The sequence below is a fragment of the Plecotus auritus genome, assembly GCF_963455305.1.
Source record: "Plecotus auritus genome assembly, chromosome: 9".
Classification (NCBI taxonomy): domain Eukaryota; kingdom Metazoa; phylum Chordata; class Mammalia; order Chiroptera; family Vespertilionidae; genus Plecotus; species Plecotus auritus.
In genome coordinates this window covers 121,085,286-121,104,938 of record NC_137783.1, presented here as the reverse complement: position 1 = coordinate 121,104,938, position 19,653 = coordinate 121,085,286, and the positions used below count along the sequence as shown (strand labels likewise).

The following is a 19,653-nucleotide window of genomic DNA, read 5'->3' as shown; positions in this document are numbered from 1 at the left end:
CTGGCATATGTTATCAGTTTGGCTCAAGTAAACTGTTATAAAAATTCTCTACAGGTTTGCATGTTATGTCAACAGGAGTAAAATAGAAAAAAAAGTGATTTTGAATTATTAAAAATGCTGGGCTGTATGAAAGAAGATATATGAATTAAAAACCTGGTGGGAGTGGCGGTGGTATGAGTGGAATGAGTAAACCATGAAATGAAATGAGAATAAAAACAGAATTTAGAGAATAGTTGCAATCTATTTTTAATTGTGGAAGAAAGACATTATACTTATTTCAGAAGAGCTCATTATGGGAGGGAGGAGTGAGAAGGAATAAACAATGATAATATAGGTAAAATGTAGAATTGGATGCTATAGAAAATAAACAGAGAAAAAGAAAATGAATTAGGGAAAAATATTCAGAGCATGGAAAGAGATAGGAAAAGATGCAAAAGAAGATGGATCTGGATAATGGAGTATTCTGGGAAAGATAGGAGTTCCTAAAGAAAGAGAAGGAATAAACAGGAATTAACTGAGTACATTGCACACAATCAATGCTGTGAATAGATCTGTAGCATGAGAGAGCAAACAACAACAAAAAACAATCAAAGATTTTTTAAAAAGATGTACTAGAAGAAAAATGTCACCACTAATGAAATAGCTGAAAGTATAAATAAAGTCCTGCTTAACATTCCAATTAAAATAACTGAGATCAACATGGATCATCAAATATTTAATTTTAACTACAAGAGAGAAAGCATTCTGTAAGAGCTTGGTTACAGATGTCATGTAAAGGAATATAATTCATAAGTGAATAAGGACTGTTTTCTTTCACTGCAATAGAAAACCACACCTAAAGCCTAGTCAGAGTAGAAAGCTGTATAATTTAGGTTTTTATAAAAATAAAAAGACTTTCACAGATTTTCAGTCTTAAGAATCTTAATCACCCACTAATAAACAAGCATGGACTTCAAAAGTACTTTAAAAAGAAATCTGATCTTTAAAGACAGATCTGAAAAAAAATGCTATTAAAAATAGTAAGAAATCATGAATTTGTCAGTATCTATTGAAGAGATGTAAATAAGAACAATAACAGGGAAAATTGTTTGTGATAGGAGTTTGGGATTAGGAGAATGATTAAAATAAAAGTAGATTAAACTAAATAAATTTAGTAGCAAGTTAAATCAATTGAGAATAGAAATGAGAAAATATTTGAGAATAACAAAAAAAACAGCAAAGGTTTCCATAAAAGTGAGTTAAAAAATACTATTCAAATAAGGTATGAGTGTATTGATAAAACAGAAGTAATATCTCTGTTGTTTATTCTAAATTGATAGTTAAATTGAACTAAAAAGATTGTTGTCAAAGGGAATAAAATTAAGCAAAATAATAAAACAAAATTGCATTATTTATATAATACCAAAGAAAATCTAGAGAAAAGAAAACTAGCTAATAAACAAGCAATCAAAAATCTTTGATTGTTTTGTTGTTGTTTTGTTGTTTGCTCTATCATGCCACAAATCTATTCAGAGCATTGAAAGGTAAATAATTGAGAATGGCAGAACATAAAATGGGTAGGATTAAGGTTAAAATACTTGTAAATTTAAACAATCATGTGGGAAGCAAAACAAAAGAAGGAAAAAGAAAACAAGAAAAGCTTCCAATTGGATTAATGCAATAATTTATTGGGAAAAAATTTTAAAAGGCTTAGAAAGTATAAAGAAAACTTTAAAAAGATATATTAATTAAAGTGAAAGAAAAGGAAGGGCAGCCAAAACCGGTTTGGCTCAGTGGGTAGAGCGTTGGCCTGCGGACTGAAGGGTCTCGGGTTCGATTCCGGTCAAGGGCATGTACCTTGGTTGCGGGCACATCCCCAGTGGGAGGTGTGCAGGAGGCAGCTGATCGATGTTTCTCTCTCATCGATGTTTCTAACTCTCTATCCCTCTCTCTTCCTCTCTGTAAAAAAGCAATAAAATATAAAAAAAAAAAAAAGAAAAAAGAAAAAAAAGAAAAAAGAAAAGGAAGGGCAATGTCAGACATGGTTGAATTTAAGGCAAATGTTATTAAAGGAATTTAATTATGTTCATTATGTGATGATAAAAGTCAGAATTAATAATGAGAGCATAACAATATTGTGTCTATAGGGCTCAAAGAACATCGTGATAAATAGAAAGCAATTATTGTTAAAGAAATCAATGATAAATAAGTACACCATTTTAGATCATGTGTTAATATCCCATTATAAAATATGAAAAACCAAGCAGAAAAGAGTAAAGTAATAAAGAGTCTGAAAAACATAATTAAACTCACCATAATATAGCAGGAAGGATGGATATTGCCAAGAATTTTTTTTTAGTTGAACAGAAATAAAAAAATAAAAAAAACACCTTACAAATTTATTGTTGGAATCTGATGAGATGTTGAATTAGCACATCCTTCTCACTCTAAATTTAATATTGGAAAACACAAACCCATGGAGCTAACAGAGACATTAAAATAAAAGGGAGGTCAAAGGTTGTCTTGAGTGTGGGGGTGGGGTGGCAGGCACCTGAACCTGGAATAAGAGGATGGATGGAGGAAGACTGATGGTAGGAGGATGGGTTCGGAAGTTCTCTTATTTCCCTCTCTTATATTGCCAAGGGAGAGACAGTGCCTGTCGTGCAACCAAGATGTCTGCAGCAGCAGGCCAGCCCTATTCCTGTCTCTATCCAGAGTAATCTCAGGGCAGCAAAAAGCTCTCCTCAAGGGAAGAGGAGATAGAGGGAGCCCAGGCACCTTTGGGTGCACCCTTCTCCATCCCTTTCTACTCTCATTTTTATGTCTTACCTTAATACTGATATCATATAGTATTGCTATAGGGGTACAATTAATGTCATTTGAACAAGGTATGTAGATTAGATAGTAGTATTTTATCAGCGTTAATGATGTGTACTGTGATTCGTAAGAGAATGTCCTTGTTCTTAGAAAATACGTGACTGAAGTACTTAAGGGTAAAAGACCAGGCATGAAGTTTGCTACTTATTCTCTGAAGTTCAGAAAAGTTGGGTTGTGTAAAATAAGCAAAGACTGAAGAATAGAAAAAGAAAATATCCATAACAACCCAGAAATAAAATTCTAGGAAATAACCAATATAAAGTATGTATTTGGGTAGAGCGATGGTAGAGACCAAAGGAATCTGAGGGCATGCTAATATTCATGTTTTGTTAGAAGAAAACATAAATCTTACAATGTTTATGAAATCAATAGAGATAAATAACCATAAGCTCGTGTCTTAAATTAAAGGCAACCAAAAACAAACAAACAAACAAAAAAAAAAAACACACAAAAAAAGTAATTTAGGCATGGAAAGAAAAGAAACAGTATTAAAAAAAGTTATAATCAGAAAATATAAGATGGCAGAAAAATTGTAATATATAGTAATCACAATGTATATGGGGTAATGAAATGAAAGAAAAAAACAAACAAAGCCATAGGGGCCTTTGCATGGACCAATAATGCTCATGTGTTATGAAATAAGTAACATACTCCTCAACACCTGAGGTAGAATAAGAAAAAAGGGCTTTCTAAAGTAAACATATACAAGATTATTTAAAAAAAAACAACAACACTGTTAAAACAAAAAAATCGAGAGTTATTTACTACTCTCTTACCAAAACAAAATTTGGAACACAAATATAAACCCAAATCCCTGATTATTTGGAAATTTAAAAATACTCTGCTAATTAACAATTATGTCAAATAGAACAAGTACAAAAGTATTCTGTTAAAAAAACAACAACCATGAAAATGAGAACTACATATTAAAATCTCTAGGAGGAGCTCAGAGCTCTACTAAGAACATAAGTCACAGCTATAATTGCATTTATTATTAATATTTTAAAAAACCAAAAAAAGGGAAAATTAGCATATTAAGTAAGCAATATTAATTAAATAATATAAAAATTTAGCACAGGAACAAAAGGGTAATCTAAAAGAAATGAGGGAATAGTATATATAAACCAAATATATGTAAATTAGAAAAGGGATAAAAATAGCATTATTTACTAAGTTAACAAAACTTATTTGATAAAGCCAACAACACAGGTAGATTTAGTCATGAAAGGAAGGAGCATTATCTGTTGTACTCTATAGTGGTTTGTTATGGACTATGAAAATCTGAGTAAAGTAGATAATTTTTTTAATAGACTTCTTTTTTTTTTTTTTTTAAATATTTTATTGATTTTTTACAGAGAGGAAGGAAGAGGGATAGAGAGTTAGAAACATCGATGAGAGAGAAACATCGATCAGCTGCCTCTTGCACACCCCCTACTGGGGATGTGCCCGCAACCAAGTTACGTGCCCTTGACCGGAATCGAACCTGGGACCCCCCAGTCCACAGGCTGACGCTCTATCCACTGAGCCAAACCGGTTTTGGCAAAAGTAGATAATTTTTTAAGGAAAGGAATAAAATTCTAAAACTAACACAAAAGAAAGAGCATAAGTACAGCAATAACTGATGAAGAAATTGGAAGAGAAAGTGGAGGTAAGGATGGAGGAAATATTCTCAGTGTTTGTGGTTACCTCTTTCAAAGTATCAATAGTAACTAACCAATTTCCTTCTGAAAGTTAATTTGATCTTGAAACTAAAGTCAGAAAAAGATCAGATTTAAAAATCAGAAACTATAGACCTATTTCACTCTTGCATATACACTGAGTGGCCGAATTATTATGATCTCTGAACGCATAATAATCTGGCCACTCAGAGTATTTGTATCTCAAATGGGTGCCAAAAGTATTTTAGACTTTTGCTGGAGATCAACCACCTATTTGCCCTGAGCTTTCTATCAGCCAGTGCAAAGGGGAAAACTGACCAGGTACATGATTTATAGTATCTTTGATATCAAATAAATGAGGTACCCAAGAGAAGTACACTGAGTGGCCAGATTATTATGCATTCAGAGATCATAATAATCTGGCCACTCAGTGTAGTTGTGAAAAATTTAAAAACAATACTGATCATTAATTAGTATTTTAAAGGAGAGTCATAGCCAAAGGGCTTAGAGTCATATGGGCCTCATTCAAAACTGTAACAGCATTGACTCTATGAACTGCACCTAATTGCTAACCTTCCTGGGACTCAAATTCCTCTTCTTTAAATAGGAATCACCATATTCATCCTATGGGGCTAAGGCAGGTGTTATTGAGAAAATGTGTGGAAAAATAAAGACATCTTGCAAATAGTATATAGTAGTGGAAGAAGAATAATTACGCATGTGCACTGAAGGAAAAAACACACCATCATCAAGTTAGGTTCACCACAAAATGGAAGAGTAGTCTAGCAAATGAAAAACTATTAATTATAACATTCTACAAAAAGAGATTAAATAATAACAATTATATGTCCATATGAGCTAAAAATAAAAGTCCAATAACCATTTAAAAATTAAAAGTAGACATTTATATAAATATCTATTTAAGGTCAAAAGTCAACATTGTACTTAATAGATATTAAAGCAATAAAAAAGAAGGATCTCTTACTCTTTGAGACAGCATGGAGGAACCTGGAGAGTATTATGCTAAGCGAAATAAGCCAGTCAGAGAAAGACAAGTATCACATGATCTCACTCATATGTAGAATGTAATGAACAAAATAAACTGATGAACAAAATAGATCCAGAGACATAGAAGCATGGAACAGACTGTCCAATCTCAGAGAGAAGGTAGGGGTGGATAGGTGGGTGGGAAGAGATAAACCAAAGAACTGGTATGCATATATGCATAGCCCATAGACACAGACAATAAGTGGTGAAGGCCTGGGGCAGGGGCGGGGGCACGAGCATGGGTGGGGTTGGGCTAGAAGGTGTCAGTGGGGAAAAAGAGGGGACATATGTAATACTTTCAACAATAAAGATTTTAAAAAAGAGAGATCATAAATGCACTTTAAGTGTAAATAGAAGTCAAACAAAATTACCCACTTTTACCATTATTATTTGATTGTAGTGGTGATTCTTGTCAGTGAACAAGAGTACCATAGAAATCATAGGATAGTAATCAGAAGATAAAAAAAAGACAAAAAAAATGTTGCTCTTTGCAGGCAAATGATGAATGATTATTTATGTAATCCAAGAAATTGTGGATAAAACTATTAGTAATAAAAGCGTATAGTTGCAATAAAAGTGAATAAAAGATCAATAGCATTCTAGTATACTAAGTATAAACTGGCAGAAAATATGATGAAAACTGGAAATCAGATTCCTAATAACAAAAATATAAAATAATCCTGGAAAATTATAAAGGATATACAAGAAAGAAATTTCAAAGCTTTCATGAAGGAAAGGAAATCATTTAGGAAAAATTAAAATTTGTTCAAGTCTCAGTGTTTAGAGAAATTGCATATATGTTTATACCAGGAAACATGAGCTTTGAAAACGTACTCCTCATTACTAAAGGGTGTTCTCCTAGCTAAAATTCCAGAAACCACCTAACATATAAGCACTGAAGTGTCTACTTATAACATTGCTACTTTGAATATGCTTTGGGTGGAATGAGAGCCTAGTGCTTATAAAGGGAGGAGGGAATTGGAAGCCTAAGGAATGGGAATTGAATTGGCATCCAAGTTTACCCACAGGCCCAGAGGGAAGACAGTCCCATTTGTATGTCTCTAGGCCCTATGAGCAATGGGAGGGAAGCAGCATTTGAGAGGTGGGGGATTCTAACTCAAAGGTGGTGGGGATGTAGTCAAAATCCTATAGTGATGACTGACTTTACTGTATTTGTTAATTTTGCTTGTTATTGTACCAAGGTAATACATGTACAGAGTCTAAGAATCAATTTCTGAAAGTGTGGCCACAACAGTCAGGTCCCGCAGGAAATTGATGACATAAGCAATGAGGCAAGAGAGGAGAGTTTGATGAAAGAATAATTTATGTCAAGGTTAAATGGAAGCAGGAAGATTAGGGCCCTTGATGAAAAAACTTTCAATGAAAAAGTGATCCAGAAAAAAAGGTTCTCTGTGTCCACCTGGACTCTGGGCTGAACAGAAATGGTCTCCCTTGAGAATTTATAACCATAGGTTTGGAGTTTGACATTGTTCCATTGTCTTGCAGCTTTGTGTTGTTTGAAAGAGGTCTGATGCCACTTAATTCCTGATCTTTGTTTGTTACTAGTTTTTCTGGATGCTTGTAGGGTTGTTCCTATGCTCATTATTCTAAAACTAGAGGCCCAGTGCATGAAATTCATGCACTCAGGGAGATAGGGGGTCCCTCAGCCTGGCCTGTGCCCTCTCGCAGTCTGGGAGCCCTTGGGGGATGTCCAACTGACTGCTTAGGCCTGCTCCCCAAGGGTCTAAGCCAGTAGTTGGACATCCTTAGCACTGCTGCGGAGGTGGGAGAGGCTCCCACCACCGCCGCTGTGCTCACCAGCCAAGAGCCCAGCTTCTAGCTGAGCGGCACTCCCCCTGTGGGAGTGCACTGCCCTCTGGTGGTCAGTGTGCGTCATAGTGACCGGTCGTCCCACCATTTGGTTGATTTGTATATTAGCTTTTTATTATATAGGATGTCAAGATAATATGCCTTTTCATTCATTGTGCTGAGCCCTTGACCTTCTTTTAGTTCCCTAGGTTATTCCTGCATCCATACAATGAACTGGCTTGGTTCTTAGGCACTGCCCTCTCTGCAGGTTTTAGGATTCATCTTTCCATGCTCTGCTAAGACAGTTACCTTTTCTCTATATTTTTCATCCTCCAGATTTTGGTGTTATTGTAGCCTACTTTCATCTTTTCTTGTCTTTGTGGATTTATATCCTTTTTATTCATCTAATGTTATCTTTAAAGGAACTGAGGAAAGATCAGATTAATGTGTATTCATCTAATGTTATCTGTAAAGGAACTGAGGAAAGATCAGATTAATGTGTATGTTCGACCTGCTATGTTTAACTGGAAAACTGATTACTGACTTTCCTTTTCTATTCTATAAATAGTGAGTTGTTGCTATAAGACTTCCCAGAAAGGTGGAGGGAAGGAAGGAGAAAAAAGGGGAAGAAGCTATTTAATTCTTCCTCTTTTGCCCCTTCTTTCACTGAACCAGTGTATCATGACATAGGTGCTTGGTATCAAATTCTATTTCCTGGGGATGTGCTCTATTGTGACTCAGACTGGTGGTGGCACAGCTGGGAGGCTCTGATGGGCACAATTACTCAGCCTGGGGAAGAATTTCCCGGTGATGGCAGAAGCAGTGGGATTATTGTTTGTTGAATGTTTAATTTTATTTCTGAAATTAGGTCAAGAGAAGAGTCCTATGGTCCACGTATGAAGAAAATCACTGTCCTAGGCAACCCACTGTCCTAAGGAAACCCACAAATAATAGTCTTACTCATGAATGGGAAGAAACTGAGCAAGCTAAATATTAAAAAGCTAATAATTCTTCCCAAAATAATTTGGGGATTTAGTGCAATCTCACTTAAAATTCTGACAGGATCATTTATAGAACTTGATAAAATGATTTCACAATCATTTATAAAAATAGAAAGACAATAATATCGAGGAATATTTTAAGAAGGAAGCATACCTTCACTTCCAAGCCAGAAACCTGGCTTGTCAGCTTTAATGTTTCTCTCTCACTTCTCCACATCCAATCCATGACAGAATCTACCTCTAAAAGATCTCAAATCCATCCCTTCTCTCCTTCATCATGTTCACTGCCTTAATCCGAGGTATCACCATCACTGTGATATCTTCCTAACCCATCTTCCCATATACCACTAGCTCCATCCAATGTGTTCTGCATTCAGCAGCCATATAAGATCCTGTCTCTCTCCTGCCCTCACCTCTTCATGGCTTTTCACTGCTCATCTCCTTTCATTCCCTCCTTTGCTCATTTTGTAATTGCTATTTATCCATTCATTCATTCATTCAACACTACTTATTGAGAAGCTTTCAATGTGCCAGACAATGAGCTAGGCCTTGGGGAGATAATGAGCAAGTCAGATCTGATTCCTGCCAACACCTTACTGGTTTTAAAGGCAAAGGACAATGAACATTAAAAAAAAAAAGATTCAAGTGTGTTAGTAATTGAACCAATCCCAATTTAAAATCATAAGATTCATTTTTTTTATTACCATTGCCTGGCAAAACTCAAACACTGAACACTGAAGAGGGTGGGAGACACAGATACATTTATTCATTCTTGGTCACATGGTGAATCGATAGAAATGTTTTGGAGAAGAATGTGGCAAAAAAAATCTCAAGAGCCACAAACGTCCATCTCCTTTGATCCAGCAGTCATACTATTGGAAAATTATTTCAAAGAAATAATTCAAAGGAAGTAGGAAGGGTAGAGGAAGGTTTTATGTACAAAGTTCTGGTATTGCAGTGCTTTTTGTGTTTGCAAAGGCCCTGACATCACCTAAATGGTCAATAAAAGGACAGTTAGGTAAGCGGTAAGAACAAGCTGATGTAATAAATTGTGGCCATGGAAACAAAATCCAATGCAAAAAAAGTGTTCAAATGTGATATAGAAACTCTGTATACAGATGACTATACAAAGAAATGAAAGTCGTTGCCAAGTGTTAGAATGGTGGGCTTTCATGTGATTGGATTTAATAATGAATGATTTTTCAGATTAAGTGACCCAATGGAAAAAGTGGCTGAATTTCACTGTAAAATTAACTTCGATTCTGTATATTTCCCAGTGGCCATGTTTATATTTGAGGCAGTGTTCCCAAATGCAAAAAATAATTGGCTCCTGGAAAAGGTTTTCTTTTTGTCAATATTTATTTGTTAAACGGTGTTAAACCTATATCCAAAAATGGGGGGAGTCATGCATTTTACACTATCAAGGGAGATTACAGAGTCTCTCCGGAGTGGAAGCATTTGTCAAAAACCCAGGAGCTGTGCTCAGAACAAGAGAGCAAAGAGACTCAGCATGTGTTAGGCAACTCCCAGTCCCCTGACAAAGACTGGGCATGTCTCCAACTCCCGGGACACCCCTATGCAGTAACACTGCCCAGTCACTGTGTTTCTGTAAAGAACACTCGCTCCTGGACTGCAGCTGGGCACTACACTCAGTTCACTGCTGAGGACAGACACTGGGGTGGGGTGGGAATGCAGAGGGGTTGGGAGGAGGGCACACTTACACTTTTAATACCCTAGGGTTCTGGAACTCTGTTCAGGCTCAGAGAATGCAAACTTTCTCTCACTTCTAAAGATCTCCACAGAGTAGGTCTTTGTACAGTGGGCAAAGCTGTTCAGAGTTTGGTATCTGTTGAGGCCATGATGGTACAGCAGGGCCTTATTAAAAGGTGCTTTGTGTATAAGACATTCAATTTCACTGCAGAGGAGAGAAGCCTGCCTCACGACATCTCCCAGAGGAAGGCGGAAACGAATCAGGAGAGCTGAGCTTTGATTTTGGTTCTGACATTCTGGCTATGAGATCTGAGCCCTGAACTTCTTTGTGCTTTAGGTTTTTTCCACCTATGAAGTAAAACTTGCATGAACCGGCTTTAAAACTGATCTCTAAAAAAGTACTCAATTGGGAGTGTTTTAAAAGGATTTCACTATTTCCAGATGGCCAGCAGGGATTTATGGCATTACAATAGAGAGGAGATGTCAGAAGTCATTTAGGCCATCTTCCTTAGCTCCCCACACCTGGCCCCTCCAAGAGGAAGGGGTGCATTGGATGCAGACAGTGCTCTGGTGTCCAAGAGACAGAGCTCCAAAACCATCAGTGTTTGGAGCAAACCATTTTGTATACTGGCTGAGAAGAGCCACGGGCAGATGTGGCCCACACCACAGATGGCTGAAGGCATAAGGGTGTTGCCCAATCCCCCATCTGAATGCTCAAGGGCAATCAAAGAGAACAGAAGGACAGACAACCAAAGTTGCTATCTTATATTATTCAGAGGTTTTCAAAGTTGTGGTTTACTTTGAGGAGTGCCACAGAGACCTCTGGGCTCTCTGAGGCCTTTCCAGGGAGACTATGAGGTGACACTATTCTTATAATCAGGGGTCCTCAAACTTTTTAAACAGGGGGCCAGTTCACTGTCCCTCAGACCGTTGCAGGGCCGGACTATAGTTTAAAAAAACAAACTATGAACAAATTCCTATGCACACTGAGGGCCCGGGACGAGTCGGCTGCTAAGCAGGACAGGCAGCGGCACCCGGCGGGCCAGATAAATGTCCTCGGCGGGCCGCATGTGGCCCGCGGGCCGTAGTTTGAGGACGCCTGCTTATAATAGTACTAAGATATGATTAGCCTTTTGCAATGTGTTGACATTAACATTGCTGGTGGGGGGAAAAAACAACGCAAAATCCATTGATGGTGCAAAAACAAGGTGAGTAAAACTATTGAAACTTAGTGCCGATCAAGGCAGTGGCCTTGAGCTGTTTCAGTCGAGTGTATTCTTCACTGCCAGAAACGTGCAGCGCACAACAACCACGAAAGTCAGTTTCACCTGAGAATGTCCTTGATGAAACCATATAAATTATTAATTTTATCAAATCTCTGTACCTTTGAGTACACATCTTCCTATTGTACTGTGTGACTAATTGGGAAATATGCGTAAAGCACTTCAGCTGCAAACTGAAGTACCGTGATTGTCTTGCATAAAAGCACTTGTGTGATTATTTGAGGTGCAAGCTGGGCTGACAAATGATGGTTATTCAGACTTGAGAATCTGGCAGACATTTTCTCAACAATGAAGTGAGCCTGTCACTTCAAGGAATGAACACACCTGACAGCATTTGCGGCGAATGATAAAATTCAAGCTTTCAAGCAAAACTTAGAATTTTAGAAAACTTTTATCTGTCACTATGAATTTTATAGCTTTCTAATATTTAAACCCTTTTCTCATGAGACTGGAAGTGGTATAATGAATGTGATTTTTGACACTGTATAATGAAACGTCTCCACTTTTGGATCATCTGTATAACTCAGAACACCAATATTTTCCAAATGACCAATGTATGATGTTACAGAATCATTCATTTGTATCAGATCTACTCACAGTGCAAAGGAGAGCAATGCATTTTAATGCAATAAAATACGAGTTCATTAATATGGCTTTAATATTCTATGTTGTAATTATGCTTTAAGAAAGTAGAGTAGTCCCCTCTCCCTCCAGTCTGAGGTTTTGCTTTCCATGGCTTCAGTTTCCTGAGCTCAATCGTGGTCTGAAAATATTAAATGAAAAATTCCAGAAATAAGCAATTCATAATTTTTAAATTGCACACCAGTATGAGCAGTGTGATGAAATCTCCTGCTGTCTTGCCCTGGAAGTGAATTATCCCTTTGTCCAGTGTATCCACACTGTGTACATTACCTGTCCGTTAGTCACTTAGCAGCTGTCTTAGTTATCAGATAGACTGTCGCAGTAACACAGTGCTTCTGCTCAGGTAACCCTTATTTTACTTAATAATGCTAAGAATTATTAAGAACAGTAATGCTGGCAATTCAGATATGCCAAAGAGAAGGCATAAAGTGCTTCCTTTATGTGAAAAATTGAACGTTTTCAACTTAATAAGGGGGGAAATCACAATCGTATGCTGAGGTTGCTAAGATGTACCCTAAGAACTAATCTTCTACCAATGAAATTGTACAGAAGGAAAAATAAATTCACACTAGTTTTGCTGTCCCACCTCACATTACAAAAACAATGTCCACAGTGCATGATGAGTGCTTAGTTAAGATGGGAAAGGCATTAAACTTTATCATAGGTATGCATGTAGAGGAAGAAACATCCTATATAATAAAAGCCTAATATGCTAAGCGTCTAGTTGTCCAGTTGTCAGTTCAACCAATCAAAGCATAATATGCTAATGATATGCTAAGGTCACTCAACTGCTCGCTATGAGTGCACTGATCACCAGGGGGTAGATGCTCCCACTGGTAGGTTAGCTTATTGCTGGGGTCTTGCTGATCTGGACTGAGGGAGCTTAGCCGGACATGCCCTGGAGCCCTCCCGCAGTCCCACCCTGGCTGGCCAACCTCCCACATCCCTCCCTAGCCCCAATTGTGCACTGGTGGGGTCCCTCAGCCTGACCTGTGTCCTCTCACAATCCAGGACCCCTTGGGGGATGTTGGAGAGCTGGTTTCGGCCCAATCCCACAGGCCAGGCTGAGGGACCCCACTGGTGCATGAATTCGTGCACCGGGCCTCTAATAGTACATATAAGGTTCAGTACAATCTGCAGTTTCAGGCATCCACTGGGGGTCCTGGAACATATCCCCGGAGGAAGAGGGGGAAATACTGTACCATTTGCAAAGTTTTGGTGTAGTATCAAAGAAGATTATCTGTAATGATCTGAAAAGGTTATTAAAATATTCTTCCCTTTTCTAGTTACATACCTGTGCAACTAGGTATGTAAACCATGACAGGTTGAATGCAGAGGCAAATATGAGAATCCAGGGGTCTTCTATTAAATCAGAGGTTAAAGAGATTTGCAAAAACGTAGAACAATGATACCCTTTTCACTACATTTCTTTTGTTTTGGACAATACAGTTATTTTCATAAAATTTGGTAACATGTAATAAGTTTATTATTGCTAATTCATTGCATGTTCCTTTTTAAAAAGTAAGTAATATTTTTAAATTTCTGTTTTAATTTTTCCTATGGTGACTATTGAGAGACACAACCCACATAAACAAAAGACTGTGGGAGTTCCCAATAGCTTTTAAGTGTGTAAAAGGGACCTTGTCATTAAAAAACTTGAGGACGGCTGCTCCAAGATCCTTGCAGCAAAAGCAGCATTTTTGATGAGTAGTTAATAAGAAGAGAGGGACTCCGAATTTATCAGTTTGCACTATTGTTGGGAAGTAGCATCATGGCTTCATTGGGCTTAATGGCAAGCATTGGTTATCAAGACAAAATCATCCCTGGAGACACAAAAGGAAAGTCATCTGTGATTGAATATTGGTAGAAATCACTTTTGATAATATCACATTTTTAAAACCCTGATTAGACCTTCTCTGTAACTTTTCAATTAGCTCCAGTCTCCTGAGTATTCAAGTCCTTTTCCTCCAAGGAGGGTCCAGCCCACACTTCCAGCCCACACTCCCTGCTCAGTATTGGCCCTGGTGACTAGATGTGAACTAGAAATCTGCCTCCCAGGTCATAGCGAATGCCACTCTGAGTTCAGCAATCAGCACACGGCACTTGGGGAGGCACCAGGCACTTCCAGGCACTGAGAATAAAAAATGAGCATGTCCTGGAGAACTTTATCTGATGGGGAAAAAAACTCCTGAAGAATAATTACAGTATGATGTGATAAATGCTCTTCTGTTCATAGTGACCAGATTTTTCCCAACCAAAAATTAAGACACACTCGGACATCTGTCAATGGAAGCATCCTGAGGGATCTGGAATACATGTCCGCTATATTTATTAAGAAACTCCCAACAGCTCCACAGACATTCTGTACAGATTTGTCCTTGATTTATCCCAAAGATCCAGAAACAATGGTCTGTACCTTTCAAATTTATTTTTTAATTTTGAGAAATAACAGTGTCAGAATAGAAAAGAGCAAGAAGCTCATTAGGATTACAAAAGATGAGTAATGGACCCCTAACATTTTGCCTCTTGGTTGGTGGATGGGAGGCACTGGGGGAAATCTTTTCCTTCATACTCGGTCCAAGTGGTTTCCACCCCCAGGCAAAGAGCCCAAGTTTGTTCTCGAAGGTCTCCCACACCAGCTGAAGCAGATCAAGCTGAATACCAGAGTCAAGAAAATGAACTAGTAAGAGGCTCCTAAGAATCAAGCCTTAATTACATGTGGGTAAAATTAAACAATTGGGCTCTTGATCTGCCAAGCAATGTTGGAGTGCCGTCTGGGTGGGCTGTTGGGGGACCACGGAGGTTCTAGTCTGAACTGGGTCTTCTTAAGTTCTAACCATGTACCCTTTGCTCCCCCTTCCTTTGGGGGCTGACTCAAATCCTTCCCTTTAATCTCTTTCTCCCAGTCCCACTGTTCTTTCCTAGCTGTGGCAACTCCAAAGTGAAATGAACAAGAATCAAACAATAAACAGAAAAAGCGTGCTCAGTGCCACACAGGGACATCCTGCCACCCACAGTTAGAGAGAATGGGCAACACTGGCTCTTAAAGGCAACCCAAACGAAAGGCAGGGAAAGAGGCCTGAAAACCCCTTTTGGAATCTTGGATCCACTACTTACATTTGACTGTGGACAAATCATGCTATTTCTCTGATCTCCAGTGAGTTCATCCACAAAAGCTGGTTATTTTTGAGACTTAAATGACACAATGTGTAAATGGCACACAGTAAGTCTACTCTTCACCATCATAATTTTCACATCTTTTTGTGTGATTATTTGATTAGTGTCTGTCTCCCCACTAATCTCTGAGTTTTATGAGAACATGAGCTGTGTCTTTTTTTTTTTTTGTACATTCCATTGCTAGAGTTTTGCACAGTGGCTGGCACATGCTAGGCAGTTGTTGCAATAATTGTGTGAGAAAAGTGAGTTGTCAGAGTCCCACTTAAGGGTCTACTTCAAAATAGCAAGTTTGGGGTCTCCTGACAAGTCTCATGGATTGCTATTGACTACCTGGAGCATGGTGTCACAAAGGATTCTAAGGTGGTATCTGGAGTCAGTAAGGAAAGGGTGTGCTGGTAGACTACCAATGCCAGCTGTGGTTAAGGATGTTGCATATTTGTTGACCTTGGTCTGTGGAGTGAAGAGCAGGTCCCTTTTGCCAGCCATTTCAAGCACAAAGACGTCTATTGTATCGTTCGTGGATAGAGCCATTTGAGGAGGACTGTGGGTTACCGCATGTCTGACCTGAAGATAAGCTGCATGACCTAAGGAATATTTTTAAAATCACAAATAAGAAAACACTTAGAACAATGCCATGCAAAGAAGCTAGAAGCAGACCTCTGTCTTGATGAATTCACTTGCGGGGAATGTGCATTTCATGAATCATTTGGCAGGAACGAGCAGACCTAACATACTTCAGCTAGTGTATCCCACAACCAGACAGAACTCTGTAATGCACTTTTCCCAACCCGTAAAGCAGCTGCTCTACTCACGAGGATAATCCTTTGGGTGGGTCTTCTCAGACCAATTCCCATAAAAGGTGAGTCTGTATTTGGCAGTCCCACAGGCGCAGCAGTCTAGGATTGGTTTGTCCGTCACCCCGTCAAACATGGAATCTGAAACAGTCAGGAAAGAAAGGCACCAAGTTAGGAAGCAAATGTGGGTCTTGATCTCGTCCTTAATGCCTGGGGTAAAACATATGAGGTGCAGTTTTCATTGATTAATAACATAGAGAACCAGGTCAGGACTGGGGCTACAAAGGATTCTGTATAGGTCAGTGGTCAGCAAACTCATTAGTCAACAGAGCCAAATATCAACAGTACAAAGATTGAAATTTCTTTTGAGAGCCAAAGTTTTTAAACTTAAACTTCTAATGCCACTTCTTCAAAATAGACTTGCCCAGGCCGTGGTATTTTGTGGAAGAGCCACACTCAAGGGGCCAAAGAGCCGCATGTGTCTCGTGAGCCGCAGTTTGCCGAACACGGGCCAAACCAGTGGTCAGCAAACTCATTAGTCAACAGAGCCAAATATCAACTGTACAATGATTGAAATTTCTTTTGAAAGCCAAATTTTTAACCTTAAACTATATAGGTAGGTACATGTTATTAACTTAATTAGGGTACTCCTTCAATCGCACTGTATGTGCGCGCCCGCACGTGGTATTTTGTGGAAGAGCCACACGCAAAGGGACAAAGAGCCGCATGTGGCTCGCGAGTCGCGGTTTGCCGACCACTGGTATAGGTACCTTTCAGTATGGCAACTATATTCTGCAATAAATAAATAAATAAATAAAATAGAACTTTTGCTCTAATCAAGTGAGGAGACCTGTGGGATCAAGAAGGCAGAATATTTGGGATGGAGGTTGTATTGAGAAACCAGAGATAAAACTGACTAAGTTATCCATTCTGGGCCCCAGTCTCTTCCCCCACCCCTCTCACAACACAATTTTCCTACCAAATTTTAAGAAGAATATACAAGTATGTGTTTTCTCTAAGAAATATCTCCTGGGGCCAGATTGGCAGGACCAGAAGGAGTTGCTTTGAAGGAGCAGTGAGAACAGAAAGACAGAGACAGAGAGATAAAGGACTGCTGAAAATTATTTTTTTTAAAAAGATACTCATATATAATCACAACACTTCTTATCAAGCTTTCAGAGGCTTTACTGGGAGGGGTGGTGAGTGGGGAATATGTTCCTAAGTTCAGGTTTACTTCTGAGCACAGTGGCAGCCAGGAAAAACTGAAGATTCCCTTTCTGCCCCTACTTTTAGCTGTGAATAGCTGATAAATGGGGAAAGAGAGATTACATGAATAAATTCAGAATTCCGATTGTCAAGCCCACATCCCTAACTGTGCATTGTTGCCTGTCGTCTCTTCTGCTTCCTGCAAGATGAAAACAATGACTACAGCTGCAACTGGCTTCAAGTGCTTCAGTTTCTATAGCGGTATTAACATAAATGTTCTCTTTTTTCCAAGTTGGACATTTATTCTTAAATATTATATAAAGAGCAGTGACAAAGAGTACAAAAATCTTCTGAGTGTAAGAAAGAGCATTTTACAAGTGTTCCATATGGAATTCACTGGGTTCGTTTGGTTTGAATATGCAAAATCAGTGATGGGTGGAAGAAGTGCATTCTGGGCTCCAGGATGGAGAAAAAAGGATGGGTTATTGTAATAATAACTACACTGTATAGAGTACATAGAGTACTTGTATGTGCTGATTCTTTTCCATATATAGCTAGGGCTGTCCTAGCAATCCTAGAAGGTAAGTATTTTAATTAACCTCATTTTACAGATAAGAAAACTGTGGCATATTAGGTAACCAGCCGAAGGTCACAGGGTTAGTGAGTGGTGCAGGCAAAACTGGAGTTTAGGTCTTTTTGAGACTGGAGCCCATGCTCTTTATTTTATTTTTATTTTTATTTTTACTTTTATTGATTTCAGAGAGGAAGGGAGAGGGAGAGAAAGAAACATCAATGATGATAGAGAATCATTGATTGGCTGCCTCCTGCATGTGCCCCGACCAGGAATGGAATCGTGATCTCATCATTCATCAGTCAACACTCAACCTCTGAGCCACGTCAGCCAGGCTGGAGCCCATGCCCTTAATCTCTGCATGCTATCTATCCAGCCAAGAACTTTGGCTGGATAGATCTGCAGAAATACCAATGAGTGAAAAAAAAATTTTTTTAAAGGATAGTTTATTGATTTTTTTTTTTGAGAGAGAGAGCGAAACATTGATGTTAGAGGGAAACATCAATCGGCTGCCTCCTACACACCCCCTACCAGTGATCTAGCCCACAACCTGGGCATGTGCCCTTGACTGGAATCGAACCAGAACCTCCTGGTGTATCAGATGACGCCCAACCAACTGAGCCACACCAGCCAGGGAGAGTGAAAATTCTTCCATGTGTTTCTCTCTTTGCTTTTTCAAATGAAGAATGGTACATTAAAAAATTATATCCCTACACAGCTCCATGATTTCTAAACAGAGGTCTGAAACCATGCAAAACAGAAATCCCTTTGTGGCTACTCTTCGTTCACTTGGAAGAGACCAGAGCATTGTCTGTGCTGAGGAACAGGCTCCCGCTGCCTCATGCACAGGTAACCCACGTCTGATTCCTGGATGAGCCACTTTGATAGTGGAGGGACAAGCTCTGTTGAATATATTTCAGGAAAGGTAGGATAAATCAGTAATTCCTGAATATTTTTTGCTTTTTACATTTCCATTATGACCAACTATGTTGTGAAAAAACTAAATTAGTTTTGAAAAAGGGATTCAGAGCTAAGAGGTACATGCTGGGGTTTCGATGGTGACTACCAGGCATTGTCAAATGAGGCAGCAAAAATCTCTCAAGAAACCAAAATAAGGCAAATTTGGACCTTTACCTTATCCAAAGGGCTCTCAGGTCTATGGGTGGTAAACTTAACATGTATCTAGGAGTTCAAGGGAATACATTTTACAATAAATCTTTTGAACTTCCAACAGAAAATAAGCTTCCACTTAAAAAGAAAATTTCTAAGTTTGAAACTAGAAACAGACATATGGTTTCCTACTGAGGACAAGCCTATTGAAAATGAACCAGGCTTTCAAAGGGTAGTGATAACAAGTGTTAACTTTCCTCCTCCACTCTGCTAACCACAGCAGGGCCTGCAAAATACAGGTAACTTCAGGCCCTGCAGCGTCTCCTGAGCTGCCCTCTCTCCCCATTTCTACTCTCAATCCACCAGCTTCCTTTTCAGCATTCATCCTTTACTCTCCATTCCTCCAGCCTTTCTCTTCCTTTTCTCATTATCCCTTTTCTCCCGCAGTCTCCTCTCTTCCCTGCTTTTCCCTTTACCTTCCCTCTCCCTTAATTGTTTGTGACATGGATTTAAAGTGAGCCTGTGGATGCATATGCTTATTATGGGTCACCTTTTTGAATATTTTATGTGTTTCACTTAATTGTAAGTAGCTTAATGTTTTCTGTTTCTTTCTTAAAATAACGATTGCCATTGCTTTTTAGCTGTGCAGTTCTTAATTTTTCCCCTATGCATTAACATCTTCTACTGGGGAAAAAATAATAGATACTTGCATCTCTCTCCCCTTCCCTGACTGATTTGATTGGACTCACCAAAGGATGTAAAGACCTTAATGAAAGAGCTAGAGATAAT

At 38.6% G+C, this 19,653-nt stretch overlaps 1 protein-coding gene across 2 annotated transcripts in view; it reads right to left on the bottom strand.

The window, feature by feature from the left end:
• SPON1 (spondin 1) overlaps positions 1-19,653 on the bottom strand; it is a 266,856-nt gene that overhangs the window by 141,858 nt on the left and 105,345 nt on the right. For both annotated transcript variants that reach the window (XM_080687617.1, XM_080687618.1), the window contains one exon: positions 15,996-16,118. In XM_080687617.1, coding sequence (XP_080543743.1) covers positions 15,996-16,118 — 123 coding nt within the window. The remainder of the gene's footprint in view (positions 1-15,995; positions 16,119-19,653) is intronic.